This window comes from Diuraphis noxia, unplaced genomic scaffold (genome assembly GCF_037042655.1).
Source record: "Diuraphis noxia isolate RWA-SAM2 unplaced genomic scaffold, SU_Dnox_SAM2 contig0001, whole genome shotgun sequence".
Lineage (NCBI taxonomy): Eukaryota > Metazoa > Arthropoda > Insecta > Hemiptera > Aphididae > Diuraphis > Diuraphis noxia.
Window position 1 is genome coordinate 44,561,140 of NW_028301711.1, and position 21,735 is coordinate 44,582,874.

The 21,735-nt window shown below is 25.0% G+C and overlaps 2 protein-coding genes across 2 annotated transcripts; both read right to left on the reverse strand.

The window, feature by feature from the left end:
* Window positions 1-241: 241 nt before the first annotated feature.
* On the reverse strand, window positions 242-8,671 carry Wdfy2 (WD repeat and FYVE domain containing 2). Its single transcript, XM_015513321.2, has 7 exons — window positions 8,294-8,671; window positions 4,184-4,325; window positions 3,706-3,932; window positions 3,241-3,480; window positions 2,974-3,079; window positions 1,288-1,511; window positions 242-1,230 (listed from the first exon to the last, which is right to left on the reverse strand). Exons 1-7 carry the CDS (start codon window positions 8,452-8,454, stop codon window positions 1,095-1,097), a joined length of 1,236 nt encoding a protein of 411 aa, XP_015368807.1. The 5' UTR covers window positions 8,455-8,671; the 3' UTR covers window positions 242-1,094.
* Window positions 8,672-11,285: 2,614 nt separating this feature from the next.
* Window positions 11,286-14,813, reverse strand: LOC107165195 (mitochondrial import inner membrane translocase subunit Tim23-like). Its single transcript, XM_015513319.2, has 4 exons — window positions 14,331-14,813; window positions 12,503-12,767; window positions 12,250-12,419; window positions 11,286-11,468 (listed from the first exon to the last, which is right to left on the reverse strand). The coding sequence occupies exons 1-4, from the start codon at window positions 14,356-14,358 to the stop codon at window positions 11,350-11,352; spliced, it is 582 nt and encodes a 193-aa protein (XP_015368805.1). The 5' UTR covers window positions 14,359-14,813; the 3' UTR covers window positions 11,286-11,349.
* Window positions 14,814-21,735: the final 6,922 nt, after the last annotated feature.

The following is a 21,735-nucleotide window of genomic DNA, read 5'->3' on the forward strand; positions in this document are numbered from 1 at the left end:
ATATTAATCTAAGTAGTTTATACTAAGTTTTAGTTTTTATAATTTTTTTTTGTGAGATTTTTCTGTTACAGTCCATACATTTAAGGTATAATGTATGGATATTAAGGTTAAGGATTCAATCTATATTAGTATTTAGTATTGTTGGTAAAACACATAATACAATAATTGGAAATTTCAATTTAGGTATATGCATGACAAAAATATTATACAACCGCTTTAACAGTTAAGAGACAACACATACTATAGTAAATTCATTAGTTTATTTGTTAAATCATACATATATTTTTAGAACATCCGAGATAAAAAAACTCTGTTTATTTAAATTGGTAAATACATAGGTGTCAACAGTTTCAGACGAGTTGAAGCAAATAAAACAAACCAACATAAAACTCAGTCAACTACAAGGGTCAATTATCTTGAGTGTAGCTAAAAGTTAATTAAGTGAAAAATTATACTAAAAAACTTTTATAATCCTTAAATTGTAAAGGTATATAAAAACTATTTAAACAAATTTATTATTAATATCATATTTTTGATAAATGTATTAACTTATGATTTTATAAGATGTCAGTTATGTTTTTAAATATTAAACAAACCAATTCATAAAAAAATACTCAAGATTCAATATTTCATGGTTGAACAGAGCATTATATAATACTTTAGATTTAAGTCTATTCAATCAGTTAAATAGTATGCCGGCCACACCCATGTGTATGTATATAACTGTAAGTAAATAATAGGTAATAATAAATGTAAAATAGGTTTTAAATAATTTGTATAGTTAAATTTACTTTTTACTTATAAAATAAAATACCTAATTTACAGTATAATAATAATAGGTACAACTTAGATGATTAAAATTATAAGTTTTTAATAATGAATATATATTATATGTATATAAGGGTATGTGTTTGTGTTTATAATTTATTATAAATCAACAACATTATCATCAATTAAATGTATATATATTTTATAATGTAAACTAAATGATTTTCATAGTGATAAATGCATAGATATAGGCTCATTTTTATGTTTAGGTACAGGAAAAACTTTCAATAATTTAATGGTTGAATATATAAATAACAAATGATAGTTTATATTAAAGTTGACACATCCCAAATTTTAATAATTCTGTCTTGACCTACTGTCACAACACACTTTCGTTGTAAATCCATTGTAATTGACATTACGCTGTGCTTGGTATCATGGAATGTTGCAAGTGGTGTATGACTAAAAATAAAAAATTTGTTTTAACAAATATTTCATCAAGATCAAAATCAAACTTACTCAATGTTACTGCTGCAAAATTTACAGACTCTTACTGGAAGCTCAAATCCCATGGATGGTATGGTAGATTGCTCTTGGCTACATTTATCACAAAGAGCACGGCCACATGCTCTACAATGATGTTGCCTTGATCCAAATTGTTTGCGTTCAAATATTCCAGTGATGTTCCACAAAAATGGTCGGCTACAAGATTCACAGTTATCTGATTCAGCCCATGGAGGTGTCTATAAAATAATTAAAAATAATAATCATTAAATTAATAGAAAAAAAAATTATAAAAACTTAATGAATTAGGTATTACTTAATGATATATAAAATTAATATAATTTAGTATAAAATGAATTATTATTTTTAGTGTATGAACTTAAATTATGAGGCTCATCTAAGTCAATATTGAGCAGTAATGTTAGAATTGTCATTAGTTTATTTGTAGCACATTATTAGTACAATTGAATTAGAATTGTTTCCATGTAACAAAAATGAAATGGATATTTTTTTTAAAAGTAAGATTATATTTCGAGTTGTAGGAATGAAAAAACAATAAAATACATGTCTATAATACGACTATTGGGTATATAAATATTTATAAATATATTTTAAGTCATAAGTCAGTTTTCAATGGTTTCATAAAAAATTTGAAAAAAATTAATAAATAAATTTTATTTTCAATTCACTTTTATCATAATGCATATAACGTTTCCTATAAACGGGTCAGGTGAACTGGTGTTATTATTTTTTATGTTTCAATCAAATATATATTAATAGTTAAAAATAATAATTGCTGTATGTTATATTTTAATAATAATTTTTAACTGTTTAATATTTTAAAAGTTTTTTAAATTACATCTGTACAAGGTGTAACAGATAAAATTGATTTTTTGAATAACTGTTGTTCAAATTAGTATTTTTTATTTTTTTTTTTTCATTAAGTGACCGTAGCGCTACTTGTATAATAAATTGTATATGTTTATTTTTATCACTGAAAATAAAATATTTAAATTGAATTAATATTTTTTTGGATAAATTCAAAATAGCCTATTTGTGAATCAGATTATAAGAACAATTTTGATGGTAAAAGATTTATCTAAGTCAAGTAGTTTATTTTTTTTAATTAAATTAATTTTCAACGTAAAAACTTTTTCTAAATATGATCTTTGAGAATTTTCTGATATGAGTATATTTCTTAAATTATTCACGTATCATATAATAAACAATTTTTGTCATACATTTAATTAGCATAATTAATTTTTATTTTTTTTTTGTCAGGTCTTTCTGTTACACCCCATATAGTATTTCTACATTTTTTTGGCTTATCAAATAATAATTATTAAAAGAAATTAAAAATTAAAGAAATATATTATAATAAATATAGTTTTTAATTATTATTATTATTTATTTTTTGTTAAGTGGATGTAATTAAAGTGATTATGTATTAAAAATAAAGTAATTTTATTAGAGTAACGATAAATAAAGTGAATTTATTCCATTTTAAAAGTAACTTAACCAACGCTATTTAAAAAAAAAAAAACAATACTTTTGATTTCAAAATAAACAAGAACAAGAATGTTACATAGTAGAATCACAATTATATAGTAGGTATTTAAATAAATATTATAAAATAAAGATTTCTTTTTAAATTTATGAACACTTCAAAATTTAAATAGTAAATTTACCGTAATAACTTACTTCTTTTCTTTCTGCATTTAAGTCCCAAAATACCAAGACAGAATCTTCGCCAGCAGATATTAATTGGTTTTTAGGCGATACAAATGCTAAAGATGTTACTCGATTACTAAAAATATAAAATAAATAATAATAGTAAATTTTAAAATATTAAAATATAATTGAGCATTTTTTTTATTTTGTTACTATTATAAAAATATAATAATTAACTATCACACATTATAAGTTATGATATAGCATAAAATTGTATTTAGATATTAAAAAACTTACGTATGACCATGAAGTTCATAAGCCGTGCCATGACCTCCACCAATATCCCAAATTATAATCAAACGATCATGTCCGGCTGAAAACAAACGCCTTGTCGATGAATCCCAAACAAGCATTTCAATACATGCAGTATGGCCAGTCAATGTAGTAACAACTTGTAACCCATCAGCTTTTATGTTCAGCATTGTAATATTTCCAGAGTAATCTCCAACAAATGCATGGGCTGATTCAGCATCATATCTGATTTTAGGTAATGTAAATCAAATTTACTAATGTCGTACACAACATAGATATTAAGATTATTATAATATTAGCACATAAAGATGATGCAATCACAATTGTTGTACCTATGGTACAGTATTAAATTATTAAAAATAATCAAATTCATACAAAAAATAACATTATTTATTATTTACATAGACCGCTATTCTTATTGAAAATAGTAAGTTGTAATTCAAAGGATACTCCAAAGATGTACACCACGCAGCACATACAAAAGGAGGACCAATTGGATTGCCATTTTTAGCATTATGATATTGAAATCTTTTATCACGAGATGTACTTAAAATCCATTGTTCCATAGTACCATCTATGGATACCTCAGTCCAAATCATTCCAGTTATACGGCCATAATGAGCTAAAATATCACCTATAGGCTCCATACGATTGAAATCCTCCTCTAAAATATATTCCTAAACAAACAAAATAACTAATTTTAATAATTTTCGACTTTTAATAAGTAGCAAAAAAATAAAATAATTATAATTATACCTAATTTATAAATAAACAAGTGAAAACAAGAAATGTCTATTACCTAAATATTTAATTTAATTTTTAAAAATTAATTTATAACGATAATTATTTTATTTAACTATTTTAAACTATAAAAATATTCACTTGTGATTTAAAATAAACTATTATAATAATTATGTGTTACACTTACTGATATAGTTCCATTTTCTTGTCCAACAAATAATTGTCTAGATATTGGTCGATAAAATAAATCAACAGCAGGTGAAGGCAAGTAATTGCATATACTTGGCCAATATTGACCTGAATCTCTTTTTAACCATACTCTAACAGATCTGAAAATGTCAATATTAATTTAATTGGTAGACATGAAAAAATTAATATTTTATTTTAAAATCAAACATAAATAAATTTGTAAATAAACTTTCCAAAAGGTATCTACTGTAATTTTTATTTCATTAATATTATTTGCAGTGTCTGAATGCCAGAAGTTAAGTTCTTGAAAAAATAATAACATTCATAGTTATTAGTTACCTATTAGGTACATGTACCTATTTTTATATCAATTTAAATTAAAATGAAATTTGATACCAAATGATGAATTTTCTTTTTTAAATAATTTATTATAGTAAGAGTAAGCAAAGGTGAAAATGAATTTAAAAGGGATGAGAGGGAAAGGATAACTGAAAAAGAGATGGATTGATAGAAGAGAGAATGAAATGAAAATAGCTAATATACATAAAGAAGAGATGGAAGACAGAGCCATAAAAGTAAAGGACAAGAATAGCATATATATAGTATGATGCGAAGGGTAAAGAAGAAGAACATTTATTTAATAAGCAAACATGGAGATTTTACTGATTCTTTAAGTTAACAAGACTTTTGACAAAATCTTTATTAGATTAGTTCACTCTAATATTAAAGCTAACAACACATGATTGGTTTAGTTAAATAAAAATGTGTCACATTGTATAATGTATTTCAAAGATAAAAAACAAGTAGAGCATTAATATCCTCATAAATCAATGGTACAGTGGTAATAGTATTAAAAAGCGACGAAATAAGCTAAACAAATCAATCTTGTGTGACCAACTTTCAAATCTTTTTATACAATATTTTTGTACTAAAACAATTTTATACAATTTATGACCTATGTGGTGGTCATCTTTTGTAAAAATTAGTTTAAAAAAATATATATATAAATAATCAATAATAATAATAAACGTTACAGATTATTTGCAAACAATATTAGCTACACATTTTGAAAACCTACAATATTATTAGTAGTACATAAATATAATAATTAGCTAAATTGTCTGACTAATCTTTAATAATTTGATTAATTGTAACGCCATATCTTAGTATTATTTCTTGCTGTTAACCAGAAAATCAAGTATAAGAAATAATCAATTTTTCAAAAATAAATATGCTTTCAGATGCAACTATTATAGTTGAGTATTTTGATATCATTAAAAAGTCCATGTATCTTATAGGTGTGTTGGATATAATCTTAATAATGGTGTCTGACTCTAAAATATTCCACCACAGTATTTATCACTGACATCCATTAAATCATCCTTTACAATAGACATTCAATCAACAACATAACAGAAGAGCGGAACCATTGATTTTTAATATTAGATGGCCACAATTACCCTTTTGTTTGGACAGAATAATTAAAAAAATTAATAAATTAGGATAATTGAATCTTTAGATAAAACAAAATTAGCTCAATTTACAGCCAACAATTTGATTAAAACAAAAAATAGATTTAAAAAAGTAATGGAAGTGTGCAGGTAAATTTTTTTAAGTAAACTATACTGATACTTTAAAGACTCTATTGTTATTCTGGACCACAAATTTATTTTTTTCATATCATCTAGACCCTAATAGAATAAAAAATGCCAACTCCTGCTCTATACAATAATAATAGTGTGTTTAACATTTTTCAAAAATTTAAATTTATATTATCCATAAACAAACTGAGTAAATTTCACTAACTGATTAACTATAACATATTATATAATGATTATCAATATAGGTATAGTCAAGGATGGGCAAATTATCAAAAAAAAGTAATTAATTACAAATTAAAAATTAAAAATTACTCAAAATACCAGTAATTAATTACAAATTACTAATTACATGATTGTAGAACATTTCATTACAAATTACAAATTACATAATTAAATTACTTACAATTACCAATTACATTTAAAAATTGTATTACAATTGCAAGGCTGGGCAAGTCAACTAATTATTTTAACTCATTAAGTTAAGTTAATACAGAAAAATGTAAGTAAAGTTTAAAGTATAAAGTTAGTTTTCTTATTTATTTAACTCGTTAAAAGTTAAAAGTTAATTTGAAAAAAAGTAACTTAACTTAGCTAAAAATAAGTTAATTTTCTTTTTTCATGTACAATAAATTATCATACATTTTTATCAAAGCTTAAAAAATAACACAATATAATGGAAGTCTAACTATTTTCAATAAACATATGTAATTGTATTAATTACAGTAGGTACTTAGTAAGTACTACTTACATACTTCAATCAATTATAAAATCTAACAAAACAAATAAATTATTTCAATGTATTTTTTTTACCTACACGCTTTCCAAAATGATGGCTTAACTTAAAATTTTTTTTTCTTGTTAATACCCATTAAATTTGTAAATTGTAATTATTAAATTTGTTATTAGGATTTAATTAAATAAATTACATATATATAACATTTTTGAGTTATAATAATATATTATATATATAAACATATTTTTGCGAATAAGCAGAATAAAATAAAATATTATTATCTAATACTATTATTATTACTTGTAAATCGTTTCCCAAATTGTATACAGGTAGATAGTGTACTTATACACGTTATTCTAATATTTATTGAAATTTCAAATATAGAAATAATGCAAAACACTCACATTCATATCGTAAAGTATTTGGTTATTCCCACAATTATTATTTTTATATATATAATATCAATAAGTTATAAAAATCAAAATATAATTTTAAATATATGAAATTTATATTAGGACAAATTAATAAATTAACTCGTTAAGTTAGAAGTTGTTTAAAAAAAAAGAAACTTGTTAAGCTGGAAGTTACTTTTGAAAATAAAAGTAACTCGTTAAATAACTTAACTTTAACTTTTTAACTCATTAATACCCAGCCTTGTACAATTGTATTAGGTAGTTATTAATATTATTAAATGAAAAAATGTGTATCAATTAAATTAAAAAAACAATAAAACATTGGAAAATATAGGTTCATAGAAAAATAGATAACCCCGTAATTTTGGTTACCTTTTAAAAATACAAGTTTTTTGAATTGTTCGTCAGACAACCAGGAATGAGTAGGTGCCCATTATAAAGCCAGCATATGAAAACAATCTCTCTACCGGTGCTGACGAACAAAATAAATATTAGTATTATAATTAATGAATAATTGTTTAAACATGTTAAACTTTTATTTTTGTCATTAAAAAATTGCAATATCTGTAATTCAATACTTGTTGAGTATGAGGAATTTGTTAAAGGGTTACTACGGTTTGGTGACATGCAAATTAAAAAACTGCCCTCATTGTCGAATATATCAGAAGTAGAAATTGTTCCGAATGTTCGATAAAACTTATGCTGTACAAGTTATATCTAATATTTTACATTGTAGAAAATCCTAAATTCTAAATTTTTATCATTGAAAAATTTTAATTCTTTATACCAATTACAAATTACATCAATATTTAATAATTAATTACCAATTACAAATTACATCAATATTTTTATAATTAATTACCTATTACAAATTACTGAAGTAATTGAATTACTGTAATTGAAAAGTGCCCAACCCTGGGATAGTTATTAAAAATAAAAATATCTAACTATATCTACTGTATCACACCAAATATTAACATGTTATAAATCAATCATAGGTAGCTGTATCATTATAATATATTCCACAGGTAGGTAGTTAGTTATTATTTTAAGTTGTAAGTGTATTTTGTATATTCATTTAAATATGTGTACAAGAATTTTAAGAAAATAGTAGAAGTATATCGATACATATCAATTCAATATGAATTGTACAAAAAGATATACATACAGGATACCAGCGGAACCAGTATCGGGCTCTGACTTAAACTTGAGTTGGTATGTAACAACTATGAATCAACATGTATTGAATTTATCTTGAAAATCTTAATTCTCTTTGATTAAGAGCTTATTAATTCGTAGATATAATATTTAATGAACTATCAGATAAAAACTTAAACAAACTTAATTTAAAATAATATTACCGATCACTTGAAACACTAATGACACCATCGGTTTCGGGAATAATGATGGCTTTGTTTACATTGTCGCTGCATCCTTCAAGCTTAGCTAATAATACAGGCTTGCGGTTTGAATTAAATTTATCGTTGCTTGAGCTTGGCCCGGGTTTGATTTGAGCTGCCATTTTTCAATCTCGCGGTATTCACAAATATGATTGAATATGGATGAAAATCAATATTTAACCACACTTAATGAGTCACGAAAATATTTATTATCTCAAGATTCATACATTAATGGTCAAATGAAATAAAAATACTTAAGAATTTAAATTTCTTGACATTATGAACGCATACAAATACAGAATTAAAGAATAATTACAACACATTATTGTGTTTCATGTCCTTATCAATATAGATAAAAACGGTCCCAGAATTTTCGACTTATCATACCGTTCAAACAAACATTTCATACAGAGTGATTTTTTATTGTTTATTACGGAACAAGGTAACATTCATTCCAGAAACATTAGACGATTGAGAATTCCAATTAAATTATCTTCAATTAGTTTTTAACTTTAAATGACATAATAATATACTACTTTAAAATAAAAAATCAATAAAATCTCACATTTGCTGACAACGATGAGGAAAAATTTCACTCTGTATACCAGTTACGCATTGAAGGGGGCGGCTCCGAGTCCAGCTGGACTAAGCTCGCCCCCTCCTGCAAGCGTCGTAGCATAACCGCATAGGTAGTACACCTTTTACTGGATAGTGAATACTGGCATGAATTCATGACAATTTTAATCGAAATCTCGTGGTATTGGTAGTCAATATACATATATACTTATATATGTTGGTAGTACTTAGTATTCATTACATTTACTTGCTTTTTTAAGTATTGGATTGTTAATTAAAATATTTTAACTAAACAATATTTTTATCGCTAATTTACTAAGCACCCGTGTATTAAGTAAAAAATAATAATGCATAATATTATGTGTTAGTAAGTAGTCGGTGCTTTCTATCATCACTTTTTTTTTTTAATACTTAAATATTATTAATGATACGTATCCGACTTATGTACTAACCAGGAGACCAAAACTAACTGTTATGTACAAAAATAAACCTACTATAACCAGATATCCCACAATAGGTGCATTGTATTGCTTTTGAAATCTGTGATCCCTCTTTAAATGGCGTCGCTTTTATCCCACGTTAACAAAATTAACTAATTCAGTGTATCAATGTATTATGATTAATACATTAATTGTTTTTAAATTTTAGTATAAAAAGGTTATCAATTTTAGTATTGTTTTTAGTAATATAAGTTTAAAATTGCTACATCCAACTAAAACTGAAATGATTCATTTAAAAGCCAAAATACTACAAGTTTTTTTTTAACAATGCAGTATGTAAATATTGTAAATAACCACTGAAAATAATGATTGGGCTGGAATGAAGAATAGGTAATCAATTGATACTTATAACATAACTAACATTGAGTGTTGACTATACCAGTATACAAATAATTATTAGTAAGTATTTTTAGTATAATTAATTAATATTATTTCTTTTAAGACCTAACAGTAATTAAAAATCTCTGGAGTTGTTTTACTGGGATCTACAAATTATGAATAAGTAAATTTTACCTACTAAGCACCAGCTACTATAATGTGTAATGTTATTATTATATATAATATTCAAAATGTCCCAACATTCGTGTAAATGGATTGAACACCTTAATGTTTAATAAGGATTTATTAATTACTTACATTTAATATATAAAAGAGTGTGTTATACTGCTTAGCTGAGTAAAAAAAAAAGGTATTCATTACATACATTTGATACTAACATTTATATTTGTAAAAGAAATTTTGAATTAAGTCTACACATATTAATATGATGCAATAATCAACATAGCATCTAATAATATATTTTATAATAGATGAAAGCAAAATTAACAATTAACACAGATAATTTATAGTCAATAATATACTTTCAAATTAATCATATATCCAAATTTTTAATTTATAAAAATCATAGTTTGTTATACATGACACATACTACATTAGTGTATTTTTAGAAAACTAAAAACAACAACCAGTCATCCTGATAATAATATTTCTTATTTTTTTCACAATATAATTATTTAGAGAATAGGAAAAACAAATTTATTTATATAATAAAATTTAATATAGTGTATATAAGAAGTAAATATAAATAGTAACATGTTATACTCAAAAAATTGAATTGTAAAATAGCCAATAAGATTAAAAATGAAAATTAGGATATCTACATATTTATCATCAAATATGATAAATTATATTAAGTTTAAGAGCTTCAATATTCATTTAGTTAAGCTCATTGGCATTAACTAAATAAGAAACTATTCCCCACTGATTATCTCAATCAAATGTTTTAAATTAATAAAACTATAAACAAAAATCTAGTTTTTTCTAATCTTTCCAAATAAAATGTATAAAAAATAACAATTACATCAGTCACTAAAATTAACATTAGATGAATAGCAAATCAATCAATCAAATAAATATAAGGTCCAAAATATCCCTTTAACTGATAATTTTATAATAGAATAATGCATATAAATTACATTTCATACTTTCAATACAATACTAATTTATTTTTGCTAATTAGTTTTCTAAACTATATAATTTGATAAATTATCAGAACCGTGACAGCAGTTATATTGAAAATTAATTCAAATAACAAACTTTAAATGTTGCTCTTAAAATATACATGTTATATACATCCAAATGTTTTTTTTTTAAATTACGAATCAATAAATTTCAATACGTCTGGCCTCTAAATTGGCAAGGAGGGTCCATGGGGGGGGGGTGTATCCCATTCACAAAAAAAAATCATTATTTTTCATTAATTATTAAAAATCAACCTCGTAAAAATGATTTTAATTTAATTACCCCCTACTACATAGATTCTGAATCCTCTCTTGCAAACAAGTTAATATAGTTTTCATCAATCAAAAGGCATTAAATTGTGTATCTAAGAAACTATTATGAGCATTTATTTTTGCAAACATTTTATTCTGGTAAACATTTTTAGGAATGAAATACATTTTTGCCCATATCTTTAATTTTTTCTCTTGATGTAATCAAACTGAATGCTGTAGCAAGACTGAATCCAATCAAACCACCAATGCCACACCTTCTAAGACCACCTGAAACATAGAATAATAATTTAATAACTATGAAATATATAATAAAATATAAATACATTTTTATTTTTTTAAATTAATATTTATACAATGGTAGAACCAAGTGGATAAGTTATGGCTCACAATATTATGCTAAGTAAAAATAATAAATGTGTTATAATTATTCATCTGTTATTGAACAAGTTTTGATTGATTTATAATGAAATGAATTCCCTTAGCTATTTTCCATCTATACTTAAGAGGACCTGTATGTGTTGTATCCGTCTTATAGGTGCGTAACATAGCAATTTTTATGCTCAGTAGAAAAATGTGTAGCTCTGTTAGTTTAAAATTTAGAGTGAATTGACCTCTAATGAAATTTAAAGGTAAGATTATTATCCAGACAGCCTCATAAGCTTTTATCATATTTTAATTTTAAAGCAAGTTATGATTATTTTAAGATGTAAAAACGTCCTTTAAAAACTATATCTTATAATATAAAATATAACTTCTAAGAAACAATAACTATGAATTATATTAAAAACTGAATCTACAATTAAATCAAAAAATATGAAATATAAAGTGTATTATTTTTTTAGATTTCTTATTTAAATAGTTTAGATTCTTGACAAAGGATTTTTTTATTTATAATGAATATCTTACCTTGTATAAATCTTTACTAAGAAAACTTGTGTGGGATACCTTGAGTTAAATTTACTTAAAAATAGTTTATTGTTTATTTTTTCATTAAAATTATGTAAAATATTCTCAAAAAATTACAAGATTTAATTGTATAAATACTAACTTGTGGCTTTGTATAAGAGTCCAGTGCTTGTTCCGGCTACAATTGTATTAAGCTCATCTTCACATCCTCTTGTTTTTTCTAATATGATACCGAAGATACTATAGTATACAGATAATGTTCCAAATGTATTAGACAGACGTGCTCCATTTTTAAAAACACTATTTAAGATCCTGAAAATACATATTACAATATTAGTACTTCTTAAGGTTAATCATTAAGGAACTTTTTATAGCATAATATTAATAAATATTACTGTGTTCTATTGTATGTACTAGTTTGATTTTCCATTGATGTCATCTTTATACCACTGTATATTCCACGTATGCCACCAATTGTAGCACCAATCAAACATGATGTACCAATTTCTGTAAAGGACAATTCAAAACGTCCACGTTGCTTGGAACCAGCCCCTTCCAAAAATATATATTCAGGCTGAGATGACTGGGGTAGAAGTTGAGGGTCATAGTTTAAATATGGAGATGGAACAGATGGAAAACTGGTCAACATTCCTCTATTGGCTAACCCAAAAATAATAATAAAAACATTTTTAATTAATAATTTTATTTTACTTTTAATTGATTATGTAAGCCCCAGCGGCCAGCAACTATGGCAATTAGCTATCATAGGGGTTGTAATGATTGGTTCAAACATGAGTATGTGTAGCAAAGAAATCGCGGAAAAAATACCCACGGAAAAAATGCCCACGGAATAAAAGCCTATGGAAAAAATCCCATAGAAAAGAAGTTAGCAAGGAAAAAAAGCCCATGGAAAAAAACCCACAGAAAAAAGCCCTTCGAAAAAATTAAAATTAAAAATAAATGTTAATACATCTATATTTAATATAATTATTATATAATATTTTTTTATTTTTAATCTAGTTTATACTATCTGTAAATAAAAAAAAAGTACAATAAGCATAAATGATGTTTTTTTTTAAATTATTATATATGTAGTATCTTGAGGGAAGAACCAACCAGGAAGGCACTTTGGGAAATTATATAATTATATAAATATAAGTTTGGAATATAATATGAGTGTCTGTTATTTGTTCAAGTTTAAACTTATACCTATTACAATGGTTTTATACAAGGGGAATGGAATCACAATACACCCAATTATGTTTTATTACACATTTGTTAATTATTATATTTATAATTTGAATATTATGTACTGTTTTATCACAAAATAAAATAACTATGTGATTGTATTATGATAGGTATTTGAGTTAGTCAACAAAATAATATAAAGCACACTTTTATTTTTGTGGGTTTTTTTTCCATTGGATTTTTTTTGGGGGTTTTTTTTCTGTGTTCATTTTTTCCGCCTACCGTAGCAAAGATTTACCACTAAGAACCTGGGTGGTCATCTATCTGGGAACTAGTGGCACTGGCCGGTGATGGTACTCAGAACACTTTTGTTGCCTGAAGTAGACACCAAGCCAAAATTGTATTATTATTATCATCATTACATAAAATATAATGCATAGAAAATATTTAAGAAATAGTAAAAAATGTAATTGTAATCAACATGGCTAATATATATTATGATATATTGATAAATATATTATATTATGCATTTTTTTATCTTCAATAGCACACCACACATTGATTTTTTTCGTAGACCTTATACTAAGTATACTTAGTATAAGGTCTATGATTTGTTTATACTTTACACAATTTAAGTGTATTTTGTATTGTAGGACTATCTCTTGGGGGATTTTATAGTTGATTGTAATAGATAATAAAGTGGGTTTTTTTATCTGACATTAGGTCGTTCTATGTTGCTCCTATAAAACTTAGATATCTTGTGTACTTTTATGAAGGGTAAGAACATATAAAGTTGACAATCAAATGTACACAACAAAACTATAAAATATCATTAAAACTACTATGAAACACAACATATTGATAGGCCAAAGACAAAGAACATATAACTATATAATATATGTCTTAGTCTACCAATATAATTATTATAATCTAATATCTAAAATAGTTATTATTGAAATAATATAACACATAAAGACAATGAGTCTATAACAATGACTAGTTTTATTATGCATTTAAAAATATCAAACTAAATACCTTTATCGTCGCCCTCTAAACTGAACATTTTCGTTTCTGAAGGTGGTATATAATTGTTATTAAATATTTGATTCTTCAAAAATAAAGGTTAGGTTGTGAGGTCGTGTTTACTGTTTTCTCCGTAGCCGTAAAATCGTACAACGAAAAACACACTATCAAAGTCAAAAATTGAATATGATAAACCAACAATAGCTGAGTGATTATTTTGACTTATATATTCGTGTTTGACTAATTAAATATTGAGTATAAATCCCACGCCAAGTTCCTCAAATAATTGAAGATTATGTTCATCAATGATAAAACATGCAGCGATGTAAGCTTAATGTGCCTACAAATTCAACTTGAATAAAACTAATGAGAAATATTTGATAAGTTTTACGAGTATATCACAGTTGATTAAAAAACTAATAAATATTAAATTGATATTTAACTCAATAAAAAATTCAAGGCTACGCGAATCAAGAACAATCTTTATTTTTTTGGTTAGGTTAATGTTGAGTTTTATCAATACAAATTATAATTTTAAAAAAACTCAAGAGATAACGCGTGGTGGTGGTAGTAGTAGTACTGCGAAATAATCAACATCAGCAGCTACCGGCTACAGGCGCTACGGCCGATCCACACGACAAACGGAGTACTGCCAACTGCCAAGTGCCAGTGCGTGACGGTGGAGGTTTGTTTGGAGGTCATAACTCATCAGTTATTATTAATATAATATCATCGTCTCACTGCAAGCTAAAAATTTTCTTTAAAAACACGTTTACGCGTTCAACGAATATGGATTATGGTATGGTTTTATTGTACAAACACCTATGAACAAAATATTGTAGAAGAGATTCATATCTGGTTCCGCGAGAAGCCCAATTTTTGATTTTTTAAATTTTAAGTACCTACCAAAAATAACTTTCGAAAAAGTTATAAACACAGACGTGATTAAACATGAAATATTTTACGATGTTTTACAGATATAAAAAATCAGGCTTCTTATGTTCATAAGTGTTTTTATAAAAAAAACCACTCAGTAACCCACATACTATAAACGTGTAAAGTATGTTTTATAAAAAAACCATAAAAAATTACGGCCTGCCACGACGGCGGCTGTATAGTAAGTATAATCTTTGATAAAGTATACTTAATCAATGGTATAATATGGCTAACAATAACGCTATCTCTTGAGCGTTGTATGTCTACACGTTTCCGCGAGTCATCCTCTGATATGAATAAGTATACATCCGACGATTTTCATCGATGCATCACCTATTTCTTCATCATTCTATGTTAATAATGATTAATGATATAATTACAAAAGCCGGATTAATGAAATAATAAAATTTCATAACATTATTTATAGAACGCGTGCTCCAGATGGCCTGTAATCGGCTGGACCAATTCAATTCATTAGTTCAGTTTGTTAGGCGGAGTAAACTTCATTGTCTTGATATTTTATAATTTTATTTCATTTGTAAAGTTTTATTATTTACCTAAGCTCTCAATGTGATTTATGTACACAGTTTATACTGTACACAGTGTACACGTCATATAAAAATATTATCATGAATAAATATTAGATAGGTATTACTGAGTAAGAAATTATTTATTTTGAAACTGTCAAGTAGGAACAAATGCTTATTCAGTAATAATTCATAAGTACCTACTTGACTATACAAGCAATTCACATAAATATATGTCGAACATCTGAATCACGTTCTACTTTTTTGAGTACAGCATATAAATTATAATGAATGTTAGTATATTCATAATTCATTATTTACCTATTGTTTTAGATGCCGTTAACTGTAGAGTAAAGCGCGCTATGAATGTATTAATTTTATAAAAATATTTTTTGTCTGTTCAATAAAAATCTTCCACTTTGAGTGTGGTTTCTGATCCCAAATTGAGTCTAGTAAGTACTTTTATAGGAGATCAAAAGTAAAAAGTTTGCCGTTGGTACATAGTTTTTTTATTCAATGGGAAATAAATATTAGATATACAAATTAAGAAAAAATGAGAATCTACAAGATTTTTGATGAGAATTTTATTACAATTTCATCAAAATTTTAGCTCTTAGCTAGGAATAAAAATTAAACTATATAATTAATAAATTGCAAATTTTCAAGATTTTTGTCGAAAATTAAAAACTTTGAAAAGCTTATAAAAAAATCATGCCTATACGCGTATCATTAATATTTTTGAACTGCTATTCATACAATTGATAAAGAACCTTACAATTTACATTATTACAATATTATTTTAAGCTGTTTTGTTTCACCCAGCGAAAAATAATGTTTGGAAAGTTAGTAATTTCAAATTTCTTTAAGTAGATTAAAACTATAGGTACCTATAAAGTATTTAAAAAATGAAATTATTAAATAAGCATTTCATGAAAATGTTCATTTATAGGTGGAAATCCTAGTGATATAGGGGTTTTAAGCATGAGTATTTTTATATTTAACTGATCAACTATAATCTACCAAAATTAAAATAAGTCATGAAAAAATTATTTATCCAATTCCAAATTTCTTTAAACTACTAAAAGTTTCATTGATCTTAAAAATGTTCTCATGTTATGTATACTACTGCCTTTTTGCGAATATATACAAATTTCATGTATGTTTATGCACATAATTTGTCTGTCCTTTCCCTTATTCAAAATATTCTGATAAAACGATTTTATTCAATTAGGTAATTAGAATGTATTTATATGACAATATTCGCGTAATTTGAACTATTTTAGATTATGCGTAAAACCAAAAATTTCTATTATAGTGGCCTGGAGAAATGCATATATAATTATATTTAAACAAATATTTATTTACATACCGTTTCGATAAAAATCACACAATTAGCATGCATTATACGACCAGTTCTAAATTTACATATGTAGTCTTCCATCTTATAAATCAATTTCCCGTTTTATACCCTTCAAAAAATTGTTTAGTTTTCTGACTTTTTCCTGTGTCAATATTAAGCAAGAAATTAGCATAAATTGGCTTAACACTCATGAAGTTAGCTAAGCAATTTCTATAAACTATTCCCGGATTTGTTGGATATTTATTGAACAAAAATTAAATACACTTTCCGAGTTTACACAGAGTGTAAAGTTCAAGAGTTCAAAAGTTCAATAATAGCGTATTTATAATGTCTATAGATACTTTTAAAAATTGTCCAACTAACTAATTTATTCATTATATTGATCCGTGAAAACCACATCGAATTTTCTAAAACTTAACCTCTGCTATCTAAAGACAAAGAAGAAAAAATAGTTGAATTAAAAAAGGAATTTTTTTCTGATAATAATTTTATGCTACAGTTTACCAACAAAAATTAACTTACAACAAAAGAATCTTACGAAGTAATAATAAACACATTTTTTAGTAAAAGCATGAAATCATTTTCGGATGCTAAATTTAATATTGCATATTGAAACAGTATTATAAATGCTATATTTTTAAAATTTCCCAATTTCAAAGAAATAGGTACATGACAAATTTTCAAATTTATAGATCTCCGACACACCTTTTGTGTCCGTATAGGTTAAACAACTTGGAAGTATTCGATTCAATAAACAACGAATTAGTAGCCTGTCGATTTTTTTCGTCAGTAGCTAGTAGCTACTAGTTCTACTTCTCAATTAATTATGTTTGTTAGATTTTGTTCAAAAGATAAAATTACTGTAGAAAATGTTTTGAAAGTCAAACTCGTGTGACATGAATTATTCTGAAACAATTCCTACATCTTTTGAATATATAAAATAGATTTATTTTTATTATTAATAAGCTTTATACCAGGACATTATAATATCTTTACAATTATTTAGAATAGATTTGCAAAAGTTAATTTCGATATGTACATAACAGATTTTTTTTATTTTAAATTAAATCAAAATTTAAAAATCTTTACTGTTAAATTTCCATTGATTCTTCGTACAACGATGTAAGATGTAGAAAATAACGAAGGCCATGCACGAGCAATGAGCAAGATCTAAGAATAATACACATATATTTATAATATAAAAATATATATTGTATATGAATATTGTTTTTATACCTATTGTAGGTGAATATATTTAAAAAAACATGATTATAATATGTTTTATTGTTTTATGTATTCTTTATGTATCATATCAGGCCATAAACGTAAAAATCTTTAAAAACCCAATTGTAATTCTTATTTATTTTTTTGGGAAAAAATTAAGCTTATATTATAAGACAATAGTCTAAGATAAATCTGGTAAATATCATAGGCAAACTAGCTGTATTCTTTTTTAAGGAATCGATTTATGTCAATACGTTGGTACGAATATCATACATAATTTTACAGTATCTATATGTAGGTACTGAACAAGAATGTACGGACAGTAAATTATAAATAAATATTTCTCTTTATTTTTTGCATAAATTTTTATATTTTTAATTGAATATATATAGGGTATGTGGGGGCAACGCTCTCGTTGGTTACTTTTCATATAATACCAGGTAAAAAAAAATTAGCCCAATAGTTGCATCACTGCATTTGGTACCTATAATGAGTATGCAATTTATGTTAATTAGTAGGTATTATCGTACCTATATATAATATATTGATAGGTATGAATGGTATGATGATCTGCCACACGTGACTCGTAGTAATATTGTAGTACCTATTATACTATTATCACGAGTGACGATAATTGATTATTGATGTCTTATGAGCACGGTTCTATGAGTGATGACTAGGGCTAGGATTTGTACGCAATAAAAATTGTAAAATATGCATTTTATTTACCAAAATATGCAAAGATATACATTTTAATTTTTTAAATATACGGTAACACATAAAAAATATATTTATTTATTGAAATACATCAGTGATTAACTGATTGTCATATATATTATATGTATAATTAAGATAAAATATCAAAGTAATTATTTATTTTTCACATGCATTAATTATTATTTTAGTAAAAAAATTTATAATTCCCATTCAATAGTAGAAATATGTGTATTATAATATGCTACGACTACATATTTTTTAAATTTTCTAATAGATCATTTAGATCGGCAAACGTACATAGTATATTGTACCATAGGATTGTATTTATAAGAATAAAATTTCTGGTTGACCAAAAACCAAGTTATATACTTTGATCAGCTTAATTATTATCGGCTTAAAAACAATATATATGTAAAAACATACAAAATAAAAATAATACCATTTTCATCACAATAATATAAATTGCGGACATTACTGACTTAAATTATATTATTTGGACGTACCAAAAAAACATACTGTTGCATACAAATCCCACTAATCCCAGCCCTGATGGTGATGACTATATTAATATTCAATTCAATCAAAATATTTAAAGATAAGTAAGAAAATCTAAAACTTAATATTTACAATCTACGCTATAATTTATAAGAAACATTAAACAATGTATACATTCGTATATTACAGTGAATACTAATTATAGCAATTATACTAATTTAAACACTTGTAAATTGTAATAAAATCGATTATAATAATGGGTATTGATAAATTAAAAACCACAGCTTACAATTCATATCAGAAATTATTACATAAGTATACATTGGTATTATTGTAATTACTAAATACAGCAATTATACTAATTTGAACACTTATAAATTGTAATAAATTCAATTATAATAAATAACTAATATACAATTTTTTTTTTAAACATTTACCATAGCAAACACACTCTTAAATTATATATACTTATATACTATTGTTTATTATTTAGTATTTATATGTATAATGTATCAATCTTAATTTTAAAATAGGAGTGTCTGCGGTGAAGTAAAATTTTTAAGTACACAGAATCAAGAAATTGCCCGAAAGACTCGACTTGATAAGCCACTCAACAGTTTAAAATTTTTAATTTTTAACTTTAGTTGTAACTTATTTTAGATTTCTAACTGTAGATTGTGGTCGTGCAAGAAGTAGTATAGGTAGCTAGCTGTAATGCTTTTTCTATATTTCATAATTGCCTTAATTTGTAAACAATTATATTATACGAAGAATAAAACTTTATTATATGTTATATGTATACATACAAATTATATCAGCTAGCTAATATTTACATCACTATCATTTTATTCCGTAATAGTTATCTTCCATTCGGTCAAAATTAAATAATAATTAATAATAAAAGTAATAAGTTATAGTATTATTACAGTGTTGTAAAATTATAGATATTTAGTTCACGGTAAAATACTCGATATTTATTATTTTGTTACTATAATACATTTACTTTACAAATAATAAATTACGATGACAGTTCCTATTGTTGCTTATTATAGCTTCATTTTGTTTCCATTGAAGTTTGAAGTATACAGTATATTTAATTTAACTTGTATAATAAGTGTACATGATGGGTATGGACTGTTTAATATATTGCTATTTATACGGAACATATATACAATCAGTTCATTTCCTGACTTTATTTTTTAGTAAAAGTCAGAACTTTCCAACCATTTTAGTTCTTATAGTTTTACTTTATTTAAAGGCCTCATACTGAAATCAAATTCATATGCATAGACATTAATGATTAACAATAAGCTTGTTGTATTTAAACTTAATTACAATTGATTAAACATATACAGTTTATACATACACTACTATACTGCTGTAACACTATAAATACCATCTTATAAAATTGTGAGCATATTTCAATTGTTTTATTTTGAGCAACATATTCAGGGTCATTCTAAGCAAAGAAGACAAGTGTCTATGGCGCCAAATTAAAATATAGATTTATATTTTCTTATTATTAATTACTAATTAGTTTTAAATATATTCAATATCTTTTTTAAATATTTAAAAACATAAGAATTGGAAATCTCCAATATCTATTCTAAGCAAACGTCCAATCAATTGATATTGGACATGATTGGATCTCATTAGTTTTAGAGTTTTTATCTAGGTTCTGATTCCAATCAAGGTAGGAATGCTATTTAACACGATTCAAAATCAGTAACCACTTAGCCTTACCAATATTATTATAAAAACATTTTAATTCGTCTTTCTTTTAGTTGTTTAAGGTTTAAAAGTTCCATCTTAGAAATGTTTAACAAAACTTCAAAATTTCTTCAATTAATTAATATTGGTTTTTCATACTCAATATCCCTATCGATATGCAATCATATTGTATGTGTCTGTGTAAAATGTAAATACTATTATATATTATTATAAGTACCTAGCAAATTCAAAGTACCTACCTACTACCTCCATGGTTATATCAATGATTGTTCATTTTCATCACTAGTCACTAATAAAAAAAAAAATTATCATTTGTGTTGAAATTAATATTGTACACGTCAATATATTCAATTTTATTAAATGTTTGACATTTAACTCTAGTCAACATTATTTCTGAAACTATGCTTAACTTAATTTTTTAGCATCA